The 19,739-nt window shown below is 56.8% G+C and overlaps 1 protein-coding gene across 1 annotated transcript; it reads right to left on the minus strand.

Moving 5' to 3' along the window:
- Window positions 1–3,352: 3,352 nt before the first annotated feature.
- On the minus strand, window positions 3,353–11,549 carry HEYL (hes related family bHLH transcription factor with YRPW motif like). Its single transcript, XM_056509312.1, has 5 exons — window positions 11,315–11,549; window positions 7,939–8,005; window positions 7,527–7,610; window positions 7,169–7,250; window positions 3,353–5,843 (listed from the first exon to the last, which is right to left on the minus strand). The coding sequence occupies exons 1-5, from the start codon at window positions 11,392–11,394 to the stop codon at window positions 5,206–5,208; spliced, it is 951 nt and encodes a 316-aa protein (XP_056365287.1). The 5' UTR covers window positions 11,395–11,549; the 3' UTR covers window positions 3,353–5,205.
- Between the last annotated feature and the right edge of the window lie 8,190 nt (window positions 11,550–19,739).

The raw sequence follows: 19,739 nt of genomic DNA on the forward strand, positions 1-19,739 counted from the left end.
AAGCCACAGCTTATTTGTAAAGACAAATTTGTGATTCCTCTCACAAAGATGATTTTGGGTCTGGAGCATCATCCTCATGAGGGGAACAGGGCCTGGTCCCAGAGGGGATCCCATAAATCCATAAAATATCTCCAAGGGGTGTCAGAGGATGGTGCCAGGCTGTTCAGTGTTTCCCAGCAAGGAGCTGAAACTAAAACACAAGTTTTACCTCAGCATTTAAACAGATTCAGGGACAGAGAGATGGATCCACACAACAAACAAACCCCAGAACAGTTTTTGGGGTTGTTTTCCCTCCTGCCCCATCATGTCTCACAGGGCAGATCAATCCCACTATAAAACACATAAAAAATCCAGAGAAGCCTCCTGAGGAGGGCAAGGCCATGGGGCTGGGACTGGGGCAAGCAGAGGAATGCACCAGAAGAGCAAACAATTCCTCTGGGATCCTTCTCACTGCTCCCAGCTCTGGTTTTGGAGGTGTTGCTGGCAGAGGGATGAGGAGCAGCCAGAGCTGGAGCTGTTCCCACAGCCTCCTCCTGCTCACAGCATCATTTTTCTCAAACAAGCCCAAATCCCAGCTCCCCCCATGGGCTCCCCAAGGGTCCTGGTGTCTCACCATGGGAGAGAGCTGCCAGTCCCTCTTCCCAGGGTGAGGCTTGAACAGCTCCCAGCAGAAAGCTGCAGGAATGGGAGAGGATTCACCCCCTCTGCTGCTGTCCAGGAGATCAGCTCCAGGGAGACCCATAATTATCTATTTTCAGCAGAGCATAAGGACACAGCAGTGCAGGATTCAGTGATTCACCAGTGACCTTCAGGCTGTCCTGTTAAGGGGGACTAAGATAGTCTGGTTAGCTGGGCATTGTGGCTTTTCAATTGTTAAATTGCCTTTAATTTGCTTTAAAAGCAGGATACATCATTATCATAAAAATGGGGTATGGTATCTTCCCCTTCCCTACAGTGGAATAATGAAGAGTAGCAGAATAAAGGTAAAAATAGCAAAGCAAATTGTCTTGAAAATCACAAGTGGCACAAATCCTCCTCCTGCTGGTCTCATTCTCCCTGCAGCAAGGCCTCACTGGTGGGATCACCTGCCACGGTTTGGTGCTTGGTCCTTCACAGCTGGGAAACCAGGGACTGACACAGGCATGTGGCTGTGGACGTGTTCAGCCCCTGCTTTGACAGCTGAAGTCAAAACACAGCCCAGCTCAGAGAGTGTGTTCCATCAAACCCCCTTTGGCTGCAGCTGCACTGTGAACAGCTCTGATCTGAAACACGTTTAGTGACATTGCTGCTCCCTCCCAGGGCACTCTGTGCAGACAGCCACACTGCTGTGTCCTGTCCATCCTTTCCACAGCCCCCAGATGGGCTGGGGGTACCAAACTGCCCCAGGGACCCCCTGCTCTTGGTGCCCTCATCCCTCCTGGTGAGCAGTGGTACCTGAGATCCTCCCAGCTCACCTTCTCAGCCCCTTCAGCAGCACTGGAGCAGAGGGGACATCTCTTAATGGCTTTATCTCCCCAATCCCTGGTGCTGCGGGGTGACCCATCCATCATCAATCATCCATCAATCATCCATCATCCATCAATCATCCATCATCCATCAATCATCCATGCATCCATCCATCATCCATCTTCAGTGCCTGAGCTGTGCCTCAGTCGCTGATGGTCACCCTAAAACATCAGCCAGTTCTCAGCACACGCGGCAGCTTTTCAGCCAAACGCTGTTTGATTTCTCCTCCACGGCTTGAGGATTGCACCAGCAGATGGCAGGGCGGGATTGCTCCACGAGCAGAAAGGAGGGAGAGCATTTCACCCAGGGCAGGCAGCAGCAGAACGGAGATAAAACAGCATTTATGCAGGGGAATTTGGGAGAGCAGGTCTCGCTCTTGGAACAGAAAGGAGAGAGAGTATTTCACCCAGGGCAGACAGCAGCAGAACGGAGATAAAGCAATATTTTCATGCAGAAAAATCGGGGAGAGCAGGTCTTGGTCCTGCAGCACCTGCTGCACAGATCTCCCACAGCCTGGGAGTGTCCCTGTCCCCTCCAAGCTCGTTCATCAGGACCCTGGTGTGTTCCAGCCTTGTTTAACATCACTGTGCCACCCTGCAGCCCCAGCCCACGCCTTCCCACAGGCCTCTCCATCAGGATTTTTTAATTTTTTTTTTTGCCTGAAGAACAAGGATGAAGGGAGTGCATGGAGAGTTCGGGGATTTCCCCTGCAGGGTAGATCAAAAGTTTGCCAGGATGTATTAGAGTTTAGGCTAAAGAAAACCCTGGGAAACAACAAAAAAAAACCCCAAAAAACTAAAATGAAGCTGCAGTCCTGAGCTACTGCTCTATAATCCCCGTGTTGCTGTGGGGAGAAAACCCCACGGGCCTGAAGCCGTGCCCTCCCACCCACCCTGGCTCCCGTTTGATCTCAGAGATCTGGAAGTGGGATTGGTTTTTTTTTTTTCCTCCCTGCTGTCTCTGTTTTGTTTGAGCACTGCAGCCGCGGGGCTGGTTTGTGTGCCTGCCTCCCACGGAGGGTAATTTTTTGGTTCCTGTCTCTGAGGCCACAGCAGAGCACTGAGCTCCCACTGCCTCCAGCCGGGTCAGGGCAGCCCAGGCAGACCATCATCAATGGCCCTATTATTGCTCCTGAAGATCCTCCCGCTTCCAGACGGATGCTGCCATTGCTCCACCACAGCTGCAGTCGCTCCCTTCCAGCAATTCCCCACACAGCACTTAAGGAAGGGATTTATGGGCGGTTTTGAAAGGCATTTTGCAGCCAGAAGGAGTTATGGGAAAGGAAGTTGAATTCCCACCATTCCCCAGTAAAATTCTCCCAAGCATCTTTCACGAAGAGGGATCATTTACTGGTCCTTTCCTCAAAACAGAGACAGGCTCTCAGCTGTGGCTCTTTGTTTAGTCCAAAGCGTTTCCCAGCAGAGATGCCACAGGGGTCATTCTGGTCCTGGCTGCAAAGGGTCAGGAGAGCAGGGCGAGCCCTCAGTCTGCCTGCAAGGTTCTGCTGGACCTCATCAGTGCTCCCTGACAACTTCTGCACACCCTAAATAAAATTATTTCTTCTCAAGTGATGGATTATTGCCAATCTCAGGGCAAGCCTTGGTGAATACCCGGCTGATTTTGATTTATTTTCCAAAGTAAAGTCTTGGGGCCAGAATGACCAAGAGCTATAAAACAATCAGAGGGGATGTCACCTTAAAAGCTGCATCTTACCTTTTTTTTTTTTTTTTAAGCTTTTCAGGAATCAAAACCTGCCATGGAATTACTCCTCAATGACCTTCACAGGTCCAGGCAGGCTGGACAAGCAGATCAGATTCACTTCAACACTTCACATTTCACAACCAGGACAGGGGTTTGAAAGACTTTATTTGACACCTTTGCTGATGTCACAGCTCGTGAATCTAAGAGCACTGCACAGTGTAAAGTGAGGCCGTGAGCTCTAGTGCACAAACCAGCTGCAGGAACAGCCAGGCTCCACCAGGATTTCCCTCCTGGGACTTTATTTAAAGGGAATATGTAATTCCTGGCTGATTCCAGCACTTGAGGACAAGGGTGAGAAGCAGCAGAGGCATTTCTGTGTGTTAAGTGTGATGACTTCCATCAAAACAGCTGGGAGGGACTGACTTCCCAAACAATGGCAGATGCATACATTGACATGCACAGGGCAGATACCATCTGCAGGGAGGAAAACAACAGCTCATCCACACAGCCCAACCGGCTGCACCTCTGACCCGAGGCATGGGAAGAGTTTCTCCCATTCAAAAGAGATCTTCTCCCTCTTTTTAACCTTTCTTTGCACTGGCCTTTTCTCTCTTTCCACATCAGAGTGCTGTAGAGGTGGGCAAGGGTTGGGCGTGCAGCTGGGTCCAGAATATTCACTGTATCCCAAAAAGTCAAGGCACGAATGCAGGGAGCTGTTCAGGTGAGGGGGAGCACTGGGACACCCTGCCCTGCCACCACAGGGACAGGGTGAAGCTTGAAAGCTTCAAATTTCTGTTTTTTCTGCCCAAAGAAGGGAGGAGGCCAGCTGCAGGAGCAGAGGTGTGACCTGCTGTGACAGTCACCTCGGGGCACACAGGGCAAGGCAGGGAGAGCTCTCAGGACTCAGGACAAGTGCAGTGACACCTCAGTGGGATTTGGTCCCGGCCCAGGGATGGGGATGAGAGGTGTGAGACCCAAACATGGTGCTGGAGAAAGAAAACAGAGACATTGTGGGAGGGCAGGGTGAGGAATGCTGGGCTCAGGGAGAACGAGGGAGGCACTTCAAATTCAGGCTGCCCCAACCCATCTTCCCCCTTTGCAGTCACGGCTGTTCAGCAGGGGGTGGAGGAGAGACAGCTCCAGCAGGGAAGCTGGCAGAGGGAAAGGTGTTTTCTTCTCACTTTGGCCATCAGAGCCTTCCCCTCCATGACAGGCGTCCCTTTGAAATCCTCTGTCTCACCTCTTCACACCTCGGCGCGGGCAGGGGCCGTGCCCGGGCAGCCTGGCTGGCTGCTCTGGCAGGATTTGTGCCGGGAGCCCTGCAGCCACAGCAGGATTTCAGCCGGGCTGGGGGAACAGCCCTGCTAAGCCGCTGCCTCACTCCACCTTAAGGGCACATAAGTGGGAAAAGCTGGTAATGCGGAGAGGAAAGCACAGGGATTAGCAGGCAGCCAGCTCTTTCTGGGAGCTGGGGGGGCTGGAGCCTGCCTTGTGGGTGCCAGCAGTGCTGGGCACGGGCTGTGAGCCGTGTCCATCCCACCACACCTAAATTAGGTGCTGCAGCTGGGGGATGCATCGCAGGGAGTCAGCACGAGCAAGTCTGGCTGGCAGCTCCGAGTCCCCGGGGAAATAAGGACAGTATTTCAAGGCTGGCTGTTTTCCAAAGGAGAGCAAGGCTGGGCTCTGCAGAGGGGTTTGCTGGAGGAGGAACGGGGCTGGGATCTGCGTGTGCCCCCTCGCTCGTAGCCAGAAGGGTCTGGAGCCTGGCCCCGAGCACGGAACTGGGCGAGATTTGCATTTGCAGGCGCCACGAGGGAGAGGACGAGCGATGGTGAGGCCAGGAGGGCGGTGCGAGGAGGGAAGGAAGAGCAGAGAGAACTTTCTCTATGGATCCTTGGCTTCTGCAAAGCAGGAAAGATGCCTTTTCAGCCGAGTTTGCTCTCAGCCCCGCGGGCGGTGAGCGCTGAAGAACTCCTGTCTCCGGAGGGCAGGGGAGGGTCAGAAAGCCCCGATTTCCGTCGCCCAGGAGCGGCAGATCCTGGATGTCCCAACCCTGATGCCGGGTCCCTGCGTGGCAGCGCCCAAGACGGGAGGTGCTGCGTAGGCTGGCGGCACAGGGATGCCGGCAGAGGCTGGGGAGAAGAGGAATGTGGCGATCTGGCTGCTCTTGGACGAGCCCTCTCTCAGTGCTCCCGCTGGCGAAGGCATCCTGGGCACGGCTGGCACGGCTGTGGCTGAACCAGCACCCCGGGCTCTCCTGCTGGACGAGCCCATCCTGCTGGCCAGGAAGCTCCGGCGGGACGGCAGCATCTCACCGGGGACACGGCGGAGAGGAGCCGGCCTCACTGCAGGGCTGGGGTAAGGCAGGGAAGATGCAGTCAAAACAACGGGATCCCTCCTGGGGATCTGCACCGGGAAGGACCAGGGCCAGCTCTGGAGGGGCAGCAGGGACGTGGCCACGGGCGAAGGCTCCATTTCTGCCACGTAGTTGTTGAGGTGGGAGAGGAGGCGCAGCCGGATGGGGTCGGCAGCGCTCTGGCCCTCGAGGGCGCCCAGGTACCTGACGACCTCGGTGAGACACTCGCGGAAACCGATGCTCCTGTAATCCACAGCCAGGGCCCGGGCGTCCAGGAAGCCTGGGGGGAGAGGACATGGGGAGCTCAGGAATGCGCTGGGATTTCACTACCCTCTCTAATGCACTGTGTGTTTCACTTGAGGCACTTTGCTGCCCTGTGATAGTCCTGAAGCAGGCGGCCAAGTGGGTGTCCCCAGGGACTGGACATGAGAGAGGCATCTGTGGTTATCTCAGCAGGATAAACCCGCCAGGGTCAGGGAGCCTCTCACGCCGTGTGAGACCAGTAAGAGGTTTCATTAGCTGTGCTCAGGAGGGAAGAATTTGTTCTTATTGGATTCTGTCACTTAGCACTGCTGGAGACATGGCTGTGGGCTAGATGGGCACTGGCACTGGGCTGCCTTTGCCAGTGGGATATTCCACTCAGGACAGCATCTCCTCAACACATTTCCCTCTGCCTGGCTCCCAAAATTTACACTCCCTTTAAACCAAAGTCACAGGGCAGAGGCAGAACCAAAACAGCCGGGCTGAGAAAGCTCAAAGCCACAGAAATCAGCAACCAACCGCTGATTTTCAGGCTTCTGCTCCCAACTTGCAGTTTCATGAGACCATAAGCAATAAAGCAGAGAATGTCACAGCACAGTGAAGTGCTGGACCACTGTGCTTGACGGGGTCTCTCGTGACAATGCAGCCCTTTGTTGCAGTGCAGTCAAACTGAATATCTAAACAAATGTTCCAGACCAAGTTACAGCCCTGAACCAAAGCCTGGATGCCAGCAATGTCCCCAGCAAGCCAAAACTGGGTGGTAAGCAAGCCAGAGGCTTCTTTACTGGAGCTGTGATCTCCATCCTGTTAACTGGAACAGGACAGAGGGTCTGTACTGAGGTCCCAGTACAAATAAGACCTTTGTTGAATTTTGCACAGGGCTCCCTCTCTCTTCTTACAACAACCAAGAGACACACACACACCAAAAAAAAAAAAAAAAAAAAAAAAAGGGAAAAAAAGCCTTGTTTATTTGCAGAGTCCTCATGCAGAATTCAGCCTCCGCAGGAAATGTATCCCAGGGAGGAGGTAAAGAGTTTAATATGGTTTTTCTGGAAGCAGGCTCCATTTCTGAGCAGGAATAAAAGAGTCTCTGGCAAAACAGCTTTTAGCAGGGGGTGTGACACTGGGGGTGTGTCCCTGTGGGCTCACCATCCCACATAGCCCAGTCTCCCAAATGGATGCATGGGATGCTGACCCATCTGCCCTCCCTCAAAAGGTATTTCCCTTGGGAAGGAGGCAGAGCTGGCTGGAGGCTGCTCACTGCTGCTGCTGCTGCTGATGGGGAATTTTCCTTCCAGGTTTGCACCTCCAGCTCCCCCATGTGCTCATCAGAGCAGTTCTTACCTGTTCCTCCTGTGGCGTGAAGCATTTTTAAGTGATCCACTGTCATTTGGAGAATTTCTGCCTTCTCCAGCTTCGAAGACCCCTGTGTTGGGAGCAGAAAGGAAAAGTCACTTGTCATTTTATGGTCCAGGCCTCTCAGGAGCTGGGATCTGACCAATGATTTCCTCCCTGAAGCCAAGGAGTGCTCAGAATGCGCAGGGCACCCACCAGGGCTCTGTTTTTCACATCAAGTGAGCAGAAAAGAAGAGCTCCTTCCCAATGCAGATTGAAAAATCCCCATTTCTCTGCTTCCTCATATCTGCAAAACCCTTCCTAGACTGAATTTATCCTGGCAGGAGGGGCTCCCCAGAGCACAGACCTGCTTCTCGAAGGCTGTTGGCACCAGGCGCCGCAGCTCCGACAGGCTGCTGTTGATGCGGTCACGGCGCCGCTTCTCGATGATCTGTGGGACATTCCCAAGCACACACAAGAAAACCACAGTCACTCACAGGCACAGCTGGCAGAGCCAGAGCCCTCCAGGTGCTTTGGAAGGGCTGTGTGTGGGTGGGTGGATGTTTTGGGGTGCAGAAGTTGAGGGAGGAAATGCGATAAGCCCGGGTGAAATTGCTTTTCCCTTTTTCTGTCAGGTTTGAGGTCAAATCTCTGGGGGGAAATTGGTTTTGGGGAAAGATCTGGAGGGGTGTAAAGGTGATTTTAATGCTAAGGACAGGACAACAGCCACCCCTGGATCACAGGGCTAGGGGACACAGGTAATCATAAAGGACACTCACCCCTCTCCTCTTCTTCCTGGCTTGTATCTGAGATGTCGTGGTGGGAGACACAGACCTGGAAACATGGCTGGAAAAGGAGAGGGGATCACTTCTGGCTGGAGAGCAAGCTCAGTTGCACATATGTTCTACACACGTCTGCCATCTGCAGTTTCCTCCCACCCACCCCAAAAAATGTTTTCTGCAGTTCCCATCTCATTTTTACCCACAACACAGAGCTCAGGAATTGGGGATGGGGAGCACAGCAGAGACTTGAATCCCACTCTCTCCCCTCTGAGAATCTTCCAGCAGCCTGGGACAGATTTCTGCACCAAACTGTCCATCCACTCCCAGGAATAATTCTTCAACCCCAACCCGTGATGGGGCTGGAAAGGCTGAGCTCTGAGCTCTGGCCTCTCTTCCTCCATGTGTGAACCTCCCGTCTCTCGTGTCTGAGCCTGCCCTGTCTGCAGGGCTTTGCATCTCAGAGCCACAGCAGCAGCAGGGATCTGAGTTCTGGGATCCCAGCTCCCACCCAGGGAGGGCTGGCTGCTCCTCAGGGTGAGGCCAGTGGTGGCACTGATGTGGTTTCTGAGGGCTGCCCAGAGAGTCGCTTCCCAAACCACAATTTTCGGGGTGGGCTGGGATGTTCTGAACTCACAGACACCCCTGAACCATTCAGAGAGGGGCCAGGAGCTGGGCAGGTGACAGAACAGAGACCCTGCTGGCTCACAGCTCTGCTCAGGGGACAAGGCTGAGGGATGGGGCCCCCCAAACCACCCTGTGCCTGCAGGCTAAAGGCACCAAAGGTCAGCACTGGACACGCAGAGAGAGGCAAAGTTCAACCCTCAGGTCCCCATGGAGGTGAAATCTCCACAACCATGGATAACAGAGCGTGGGAAACTCCCTGGGAAAGACCCCGTGGCTGAGGAGGGGGATGAGGCTGGCTGGGCCCCCTCCCACCCCCCCAGCAGGGTCTGGAGCTCTGAAAGTGCAGCTGGCTCGGGGCTGCTGCTGTGCCTTACGAAACTGGGAGCAGGGATGTGCACACGCCTGCAATCCCAGCCAGAGCTGGTGTCAGACACCCAAATCTGGCAAAGGGACACTTGGGTTCACCCCAATCCAAATGTTTCAGTTTGACAAAGCATTTTTAATAGCAGTCTATTCAGGATTTTCCTGCACAGACGGTGCTGTCTGCAGCGAGCCCAAAACTAGACCCAGCTCAGCCTATTAAAAATAGGCCCAAGCAAGGTGCTTTCAGAAGTGGTTTTACACAATAACACGTTCTTCTACTGCCTGCTCTGCTCATCTCCATACAGGTCCCCTATTTGAATGTCTGCTGGGTGGGCTCTCTCTGGGCAGAGGTGCTGGCTGGCTCCACAAGTACTAACACGCATTGCCAGCTACACAGAATGAGCAGTTTTGATGTGAAAATGGGCTCTGTATGGACACTGGGCTGAATTCACCTGGAAATGCAAAGTAGGCACCTAAAGAAGAACAGTGATTTTTTAAACTCTCTGTAGAGCAGTCTGGATGCATTGCTCTTTGTGAGCTTCAGATCCAGATGTGGAATCAACACCCATCTCATGGCAAAATGTATTTTAAAAATAAATCTGGTGGATTGGAACCACATAAAAAAACAGTGTGGGTATATTCTCCGGTGATTAAAATTTCTGGATTGCTCTTTGCTTGGTTTTATCAGCCACAGCACAGCTTTGGCTGTGAACTGAGCAGATCTTGCACTTCTGCAGTGACCCCGGAGCCCAAACTTGCTCCACGCACTGATCCAAGCCTCACACCCGGCGTGACTCATCCCCTCCCTACAGGGAAACTGGTTTGCCCAAACCACTCAACCGATGGGTAATGGGCTGGGAACCCCAGCCAGGCAGCTCTAATCACTCCTCCTCACTCCCCACCTGGAAGTGTTTGATTTCTCTGGGTGCACAGCATCCCATGCAGGATGGCATCACTTGGGGTGTGACCTCAGCTCTTTTGGCCCTAGATTTGCGTGACATGAGGAACAACATCCACCTATACAAATATCACCAGATCACAGCCAGCCTGGTTCTACCACTGCCTGGAGAAGACAAACAAATTAGCAGCACCAGAGAGAGATTAAAAGTTCATCATTACTGGTCACCGAAATAAAATATTGTGATAATTCCAGTATTTTTTCCCTGTGCTGCACTGATGTGCAGGGGTGGGATGTATTCCACCTGCAGCAGGAAAGCAGCTTAAATATTGATGCACTTGGAAACTGCATGAGGGCTCAGGGAATTTCTGCAGGACATTTTGGGTAAGACGTGCCCGACTCTGCTGTGACTGTATCAGAAGCAGATTCATGAATTTAGTCCCATGAGAACCTGAGCTTGGCACCAGCCAGGCAGTTTCTCTGCTCAGGATACCAAAGAGCGAGAGGGAATTAATTAATCCAAGGCCTCTGCGACCAAAGGGAGGGGGGACACTTGGCTGCTGAAACAAGAGTTCAAAAGCAGCTGATTTTTGGATGGGAACAAATAACAGAGCCTTTCCCTCATCCCCTGCGCCGCCTGCACCTCGGAGCCTGGGAGGGCTGACCTGGGAACCCGGGCTGGGGATGCACGGTGCCAGGGGAACGCGGGGAAGCCCCAGGGCATCGCTCCTGTCCTCACCATTCCCCCACAAACAGCAAAACCCCGGCGCTGAAAGGGCAGCGATGGGACAGAACCTGCCAACTGCGCTGCCGAGGGGCACCAGGGCAGCCCTGCCTTCCCTGCCCGGGCTCTCCCTGACACATCCCAGCCCCAGCTGGTGCGTTACCAATGCATCAGCACAGCAGAAGCGTTTTTCTCATGCAAAAAAAACCCCTCTCGGTTTCTTCCACATTCCCCGAGAGCCCTCAGGTTGCCCTGAGCGCAGGGGTGTGGGTGCCGCTGGTATCTCTGCCCCATCTCGGGGTGCAGAGAACGGGCTCCTGCTGCCCCTCTCCCACCTGGCAGGAGAAGCCATGGGATTCTCCTGTAGCTCCTAACACTGCTTTAACACTTCTATGGCCACTTGGGCTTCCTCGTGGGGTCAGCCCCATTGCCAGCACCAAACCTGGCCGGCACTTTGGGGTCATCCTGCAGGTCCAGCCCGACCCCAAGGGGTTAAGCGAGGTGCGAGGGACTCCCGGTGCAGCCGTGGCAGACCCGGTACAGCCTTGGCAGACCCGGTGCCGTGCCCGGTATAGCCGTGGCAGACCCGGTACAGCCTTGGCAGACCCGGTTCTGTCCGGTGCCGTGCCCGGTACAGCCGTGGCAGACCCGGTGCCCTCCCGTGCCGTGCCCGGCAGGCACCGAGCGTCGCGCCCCGAGCAGCTCTGGGTTGGGGAGCGGCACCGGGACCCCAAAAAGCGGCGTGGGACGGAGCCTGCCCTCACCTGTACTCCTCCTCCCGGCCCACGTCGATGGTGCCGTCAGACTCCGTGTCGGACGAGCTCTCCTCGCAGAGCCGCTTCATCCTGGCGGGGGGAAGACCTCGGTGGGCTCGGCGAGGTTGCCCCACGCGTGGCCCCGGTGGCCACGGCTGCGCTCGCCCGCCGCGCTCGGGGCAATGCTCCGTCCCTGCCCGGGCTCCGCCGCTCCGGCCTCGCACGGCTCCTCCCCTGCCCGCTCTGCCTCTCCCACCCCCGGCTCTCCTTCCCCGGCTCCCTCCCGGCACGTCCCCACCTCCCGGGTAATGGGTTAATGAGCCACCATCTCCCGGGAGTGACGGATTACGCGGCCGCGCCGGCGCTCCCCGGTTCCCAGGGCCCCCCCTCGCCGCCCCCACGCCTCCTCCCGCTCGCTGGTCGAAATCCCAAGTCTTCCTGTAAAAGGAACAGTCTGTGTGAACCGTCTCATGTCCCCCCCCCCCTCCTGCCCACGGCCCCCCTTCCACCCGCTGCACATTGGCCTCAGCCCCAGTTTAAAGGGACCAGTGACCTCACTGGCAACAGAAAACCGTGGGAAAGAGATGGGACTGATAAAGCCTTGAGTTGTTTCAGGGAAAAATCAACATCCAGCCCCACACGCACACACATGTCTGCCCGGCCCCGCAGCCGCTCCGCGGGCTCGTGATCCCGGCGGAGAGCGGCTTGCTGGAAGGGCGCTGCTGTTTGAGGGCGCCGCTCAAAGGGCCCTCGAGCGGCACCGATTCATCAGCGGCCACTGCCGAGGGCCGGGGCGGCCGCGGTGGCCCCGGGCTCGGGTCTGGTGGTCCCGCCGGGAGCTCGGCTCCCTGCCACGCTCCCACAGCCTCGGAGCTTCCAGTGCCAGCTCAGAGCGCTGCCAGGGCGTTTGACACCTACCCTGCGAGACGAGCCCCGCTTCAGGCTTTGAACACTGGGATGAATTGTTGTTTTCTGGGCTTTTTCCACAATGCTGGAAAGTTTAACCCACAGCCCAGCAGCGGGCGAGCATCTCCCTTCTCCTCGCTCTTGCAGGAAGGAGGCAGGAATCTGTTTTTCTGCTAAAATCCCCCAAGGCACCAAAAACCGTGTGCGTGTGGGAGAGAGACAGAGAGAGGGGAGGAGGGAGAGCGCCCAAGTGGAGGTTCCCAGTACGAAAATAATGCCTTTTATTTTGAAGAAAATAATCAGCGCTGAGATCTGGCAACACGTGGGTTTCCCAAAGCCCTTCTGCAGAGGCGATAAGAGCCCGTCGCCGCTCGGGCCAGCCAAGCCACCCTGGCCTCCTGGGGTGCTCCCTATCTCCCTCAGCCATCTCTGCCAGCTCACCGAGGTGTCTGCAATTCCCCAGCAGCTCCGGAAAAGCCAAATCGCGGCTCCTGCCTGCCCTTCGCCCACGCCTGCCCCGGCCAAGCAGAGCGCTCGCACCCCAATCCCCTCCCCCAGCAGGTTTTTGGGGCTGAACCACGCCGTGCTCCCTCCTGAAGAGAAGCAGCAGCGACCTGAACCTGGGCTGGAGTGGAAACCTGACATCCCGGCGGTGTTTGTAAACTGAAAAAGGGGGTAAAAGCTTTGCTTGGGGTCACAGCACTTTGTTACTCTAATTCTGGTGTTTTGTTTTCACTGGGAGAAGTGGTCAAGAAGCCGAGCTGTTATTAGCTTACATTTCCAAATGAAAAGTTACTTTGAACAAGAAGAATTAGAAAAGTGTTATTTTAGCAGTTTTGAGACCTGCTCCTCCTCCCTTTCCAAAGTGATTTCAGTTAGAAACACATACATCTCCAAACCAAACTTCCCATAAACATGTGCTTTTGAGAGATTAATACTCTTTCCACTGATAAAACCATTTAAATGGGATCCTGAGATTGGTTGTTTCAGGCTCTTGCTCATATCACAGCAAGCCTGAACCAAGCCGAGCCCAGACCTGCCACAGAGGAAAATTTTCTTCTCCAATAGAAAGGAATTCACTGTCCAGACTCCATCTTTTCTGGGCCCTGTCTAAGCATCATTATCTGGGTTCAATTGAAGTGTAATTGGCAACATGTTTTTCCAGGATTACACTTCATTATGAACAGAGCAGGGGCCCCAAAACCCACTTCTCCTGTAATCAGATCCGTTCTCCAGCCTGTGCTCCTGGAGAGCCGTTTATAATCGACCCCAGGATCCCAGGGGGGACTGTGAGGGGCATCTGAGCACCCCAGACAGAGCAGAGACCCTCAGGGTTCAGTGGAGACACAGGGGAGGATTAGCTGGGTGAGGGGAGCTGGATTTTGGGAGTGTCACCCATCCCTGACCTCCCCCACTGCGGGCAAGAGGAGCTGGGGTGCAGAAATTTGGGCTCTGCCCCTCCTGGCATCTTTGCAGCCAATTCCCACAGTACAGTGACCCCGAGGGCAGAGCCACAGGCAGAGGCTGACCAACCTCTGCCCGGGGCTGATTTGCTCTTCCCCGGAGAGCTCCAGGCTTTGCCACAGCCAAGCCAGGGAATTATCAGAGGAAATCTCTCCCCAAGCCCTGAATTAGCAGCGCTGGCCCCGTGCTCGGGGCTGTTTCCCCTCTGGAATCGCAGCGAGCATTGCTGCAGTGCCTGTCCATCCCTGTGAGACCCTCGGGGAGGCAGGGCTGGTGAGGCTGTCCCCTGCTCTGCTGCCTGTGCCTCTCCGTGGTGGGAGCTGCTTCCAGAGATGGGTGTCACGAGGACGGGGCTAAGCCATCCATCACACCCAGCACTAATTGGCTGCCCTGCTTCAGAGGCCAAGGAATAAGTGAGCTGCAAAGATTGATGTCCCTTCCCTGCAGCAGGAAAAACTCTCCGGGCCAGGACTGAGGGTGGATCCCTGCCAGGGACCTGGGATTGCCTTGCTTTGCCTGTGCCAGGCCTGTCCTAGGGATGAAGGGCTCCAGACTAAGTGTCCCTGCAGGGGCAGTGGTCAGCCCAGCCACCAGCCCCGCTCCCAGGCTGGGACCACGCTGCTCCCTCCCCTCCCCTCCCGCCTTCCCAGCTCTGGGAAATGTCCCAGGAGAGCGGCCAGCTGTGAAAAGCTGCAGCAGCTGGAATGTGGGAGGGAGGGCAAGGCTTCTGGAAAGCCAGAGGCAGCCGGGGAGCAGGACTTATCTGTTACCTCCCCGTGAACTGACACCTCTGCTTTAACCCCGTGCGTGCCTGGGATGCCCTGTCCGCACATCTTCAGTCAACATCACCTCCTCACCTCAGCTCCCACCGCCGCCTGCCAGAGCCACAGCTGGAATTTCCAAAGCAGAGGCCTCCAGGGATGCTGGGCAGGATTCCTGGCCGTGGACAGGCTGCCCTGCTCTGTGGCTGAGCAGATTCACGGCGGGCAGGAGAGGCAGGCAGGGCTTTCAGGAGGTGATTTGGGATGAAAGCGAGGAGGGATGAATGCGGTATCACCTCCCTGCTCTGTCAGATCTGGAGCAGGGCCAGCAGAGGATTGTTTGCCGTGGCTCTGCTCCAAGCCAGAGGCACCACAATTGCAAACTCCCCCCCACTTCCCCGGCCCACGCAACCCAGAGCCCGCCCAGCCGACTGCTACGGGCAGTCCAGGGGAGGGAAAAACAACATTTTCCCACAAACCCGTGGCCTCACCCTTCCCCAGGCAGGGCCAGGGCAGATCCTGGAGCTGAAATTCGGCGCTGCCCTCGCCACCCTGGCAGGGCTGTCTGTGTCCTCACACCTATTGCCCCACGGCGGGTCTGGGAATGTGGCTCAGCCCTGCAAATCCCGTGGGATGGGGCTCCAGGAGGCTGCACCTGCTGAGCTCGCAGCTGGGACACCCTGGAGCTGCTGCTGGCCCCTTGAGTCTGTGCCACTCTGTGTCACCAGGTCAGTGGGGCTGAGGGACAGCGACAGGGTCACCATCCTGCTCTGGAATCAGCAGAACATCCCGGTGGTTTAACATCAAACACCACCAGGGTTAGGCTCTTGGCGTGCCTCAGTTTCCCCACCCATAATGGTGCTGCTGCACTGGGCACTTGCTTTACAGAGAAACCACAATGATTAATTAATATTGCACCAAACCTGCTGACAGACGGGGTCACTGCTTGTCCAGGAGCCCCCCGTGGCCACACAGAGTGGGCTGATGACTTGCTGCCACTGGACATTGTGCCCACACAGGGTGATGGGGACAAGGTGACAAGGTGAGCTCCTGTGGCCCAGGATGGTCCCCTGGGTTCCTTGGCTCTCAGGGAGGGTCCGAGCCAGCCCCGGAGGTGCCGGCCCCGCTCCACCTCTGGCCCTGGAAAGCCTTGGATGGCCTCGGGGCTGCACCCGTGCTGGAAACAAGAGGAGCTGGGATGGGAAAACCCGTGGCTGGTGAGGCAAGGTCCTGGCCTTCCCCCGGGGCCAGTCCCAGGGCTCCGGGGAACACAATGCCTTTGTTTGGGACTTGGCCTGCGCAGGGAGCCCTTCCCTGCTCAGCCCCAAAGCACCAACCCTACAAAAGGCCTGTGCCCCCCTCCCTTCCCCCAGCAATGCTAATGTGCCAGGCCTCTCTCATGAACCCTGGGAGAGATCAGGCTGGTAGACAGTTTCACCACTTGTTAAATGTGTGTTTAGCGATCTTGTGAGTAGACAAGAACAAATACAAACAAGCCGGGCTGGAGAGCCCCTGCCCCTCCGCCCTGCCTGGAACGCAGCAGCCCCGAAGCCTTTCTTCTCTAACCACTTCAAACTTTCATTTCTTCTGAAGCCACAACAAGGCACACTTTGTAAAGCAAATGAGTAAACAGCAACTTTCAGCTTAAAAGGAAAACAAGGGGGAGGGACTGTTTTTAATTACTGGATTTTAAAAAGGGCTTTATTCTGTTAATTGCTTTCTGTTGTAAAATGTTCTCCTGCGCACAGCCCTGGTTCTAGCTGCGCCGCTGCTGGCCAGATGGCACTGCAGAGGCAATGACAGCGTGTCCCTGCGCTGCCTGGCTACACAAGTGCCTCTAACATTCACAGACATCATCCCCCGAGCCCTCCCAGCCTCATGGAAGTGACACGAGGCACCGAGGCTCGCTCAGACGTGGCCGGCGGCTTGGCACGTCCAACCCCCGAACACTTCCAAAAGCATCGGCACGCACGGAAAAGCCTCTGCAGCATCTCAGGGCGAGTTCCCAGCAAGGGGGCTAATTGCTGCTGATTGCCTTGGCTGCAGAGCCGCAGCTCCCCGGCCTGCGGCGAGCCCCGACGCTCCGTGTTCGTGCGAGGCTGGCGCTGAGCTCAGCCCGGTCCCTCCCTCCGCAGCGGGCAGGGTGAGCGAGCTGCGGGAATCTCCGTGCGCCAAAAAGGATTCCAGCCGCAGCCCTGATGAGCACCACCAGCCCGGGAGAGGCCCCGTGGAAACAGATGGGTTAGAAATAGAGAGATGAGGGGGGCACGGGAGGATCTCGAGCGGGAACGCCACCAGGGAGGTTGTCACCGTGCTGGGGACAGATGGCGCGGGGAAGGGCCAGGAGAGGTGGCAGCAGGAGAATCTTCCCACTTGGATCAATCCCAGGAGGGGAAGGGTGAGGGAAGGAAATGGAGCAGGGATAGCCTCGGGCTCCTGGCACATGGAGACCCCAGAGCTCTCACTGCACCCTGGGTGCTGCAGGGGTTCCCACAAAGCCTCAGAGGGGGCTCAGGCCGTGCAGGGGGAGAGGGAGAGGGGTTTGTCCCAGTGCAGAGCTCACAGGAGCACTCACTCCTTTCCTTACCTGCCTTTGGGAGGGAGCACAGGCATCCCTGGTGAGACAGGACAAGGAATAGGGGAAGGGATCATCCCTCGGCCCTTCCAGCACAGAGGAGGGGAAATGCACATCCAGAGGGTTTCCAAAGCCAGCAGCCCTCACCACAGAGGCCCCAGGGTCAGGGATCAGCCAGAGTTCAGGGCAGAGGCTGGCCCGGGGGCAAGCAGCGCTTGGAGCCTCCTGGCAGGGCTCTCCCCACTTAAAGTGTTCCCCCCCAGGCACACGCTGCTGTTTTCCACGCCGGTGCTTCCCACAGAGTCATTAAAGTTGGGAAAGACCCTTAAAATCGAGTTTAACCATTAACCCAGCCCCGCCGTGCTCTCCACTAAACCATGTCCCCGAGTGTTTTTCGAACATTTCCAGGGATTCCACCGCTGCCCTGGGCAGCTTTACACCCCTTTCAGTGAAGATTTTTTTTTCTCCAATATCTAACCTAAACTTCCCCTGGTGGAATTTGATGCCATTTCCACTCCTCCTGACCCTGTTCCCTGTGATCAGAGCCCGATCCCCCCCGGCTGTTCCCCTCCTGTCAGGGATCTGTGCAGAGCCAGGGGGTCCCTCCTGAGCCTCCTTTTCTCCAGGCTCAGCCCCCCCAGCTCCTCCTCATCCGACTTCTGCTCCACGGGGCTGCTTTAACTTTTGGGAATCTCCTCCCAAAAAACAAACTCAGGAGGGAGCAGTGGCAGCCAGAGGTGCTTCAGAACCGCCGTGCCCCTGGCATCAGGCGGCTTTTCCTGCCTTCGCATCGCCCGGCGCGGCGGGGGCTCGGCTCCTGCCAGCAGCCGGCAGCTGCTGCTGAATGCTCACTTTCTCTAATTGAATAGCAGGAAGTTCAATCTCGTTCCTGCGCCTTTCAGGCTGTCAGCTGGAACAATCGCCCACCTGTGGCACCACCCCGGGGATATAAATAAGGAACAAAACACAATCGCTGCCCGAGGGACGGCTGGCGTTCCCAGCAGAGCTCCCATCCCGAGTGCCGCGGTGCGTGCCGCACACGGGGAGGTGTCCGGACACACGGACAGGACACACGGACAGCCGGCAGCGGCTCCCACGCCAGGACGGGGTGCCCGGAGCGCTTGGCACATGCGGAGAAGCGTGTGGAGCTGTGCAAGGACTCGTGTGACAAATCCCATGCCCAGGTTTCTGCTCTGCCGGCGTGGCCAGCGCTCCCACCCGGCTCTGGGATTGTCCCTGTGTCCAGGACAGGGTCCAGCGAGCGCTGGCGGCTCCCTCGCTGCTTTTTCTCTGTCTCTCCGAGCTCTGCCAGAGCGGCTGCGGAGCCAAGAGACAGCGAGAGCTCCTGGCTGGAGCTGCGCCTCCCTCGCCGCCACCCAAGGCGCTTCCCCAGCACCTCCGGCACTCCACCATCAGCTCCCACCCCGCAGGGATGCTCCCGAGGCCGCGGCCGGCACAGCTGGGCTGGATCTGACAGCTCTGCGCAGCTGGAAGGAGCCCGGCTGAGGGCGAGCATGGGGGAGAGGCGGCTGCGAGGGCAGCGGGAGCCACCAGCGCACACCCGCACGGGCCGGCGCTGCTGCCACAGGAGGAAATTATTAATTTGCTGGGAATAAAGTCGGCAGCGAGTCAAAAGCCATCCTTCTCCCGAGTGCTGGAGAGAACCCTCCCGGGCTCCCTCCCTGCCGCAGCCCTGCTGGCCCTGTCGGGGGGACAGGCTGGCACAGGGGCAGCGTCCCCGCGGGGATGGGATGGGGCTGGGCTGGGCACCGTGTCCCCATCCCGGGATGGAATTCACAGCCGGGATTCTCCCAGCACGGCACCCTGACCCTGGGTGCTCCCAAAGCCCCACGGCAGGGGATGTGTCCCCCTCCCCGACACCCTTTGTCACTCCCTGTTTGTTTTCCCACTGCTCCCCGAGTGGAGCTGGGGTATTCAGGGCTGAGCAGCCTGAATGAAGCCAGATCCCTGGACACATTCCTGTGGTTGACGCTTTTTTTTTTTTTTTTTCTTTTCTTTTTTTTCCTCCCTTCCCTTTTTCTCTTTTTTTCCCCCCTCCTCTTCTCCCGCGCTTGGCACAAGCTAAAGGATTCAAAAGGAAGCCAGGCTTGGCAGACACGGGGGGAGGAGGGAGTGGGGAGATGAAAGAAGGCCTCTCTCCAGCTTTCCCTTCCAGTTCCCACACTCAGAGAGCTCCTAATGATTCCCAGCCGCACCTGGAGGAGGCCAGCGAGGAAGCAGGGCCTGTTTGTGCAGCCAGCAGGACACCCCCACATGGCCCCCCAGCCCCCCAGCCGGGTCACCCGGGGTGACAAAGTGCCTGAGATGGCACTTGAGGACGTCTGTCCCCTGCCAGAATTGGCACTGAGGAAAAATCTCTGCGTGCCCAGCTTGGTGGGATTCAAGCAGCTGCTCTTTCCCCTTGGAGGTGAAACCCTGCAGAGGGTTTGGGGACAGTCTGGGGGCTCAGGTGGCCCTGGGGCTGTGCTGAGGCTGAGATGCTCGTTCACACTCCCCAAATACACACCTGAAGGGCAGGAGCACCGGGTGGCACCGTGGAAGGTGGCACTGCCACTTGGGGCACGTTGGCCCTTGAAGGACACCGAGGAGGGGGACATCGGCCACCAGGTCACCTCTGGTGGCACTGCTCAGCCCTCCACGCCCTCTCGTGGCACCTGCTCAGCACCACAGCTGTCCCTGTCCCCATCCTGTCCCCAAGGAAATGTCC

Source organism: Oenanthe melanoleuca, chromosome 23 (assembly GCF_029582105.1).
Source record: "Oenanthe melanoleuca isolate GR-GAL-2019-014 chromosome 23, OMel1.0, whole genome shotgun sequence".
Lineage (NCBI taxonomy): Eukaryota > Metazoa > Chordata > Aves > Passeriformes > Muscicapidae > Oenanthe > Oenanthe melanoleuca.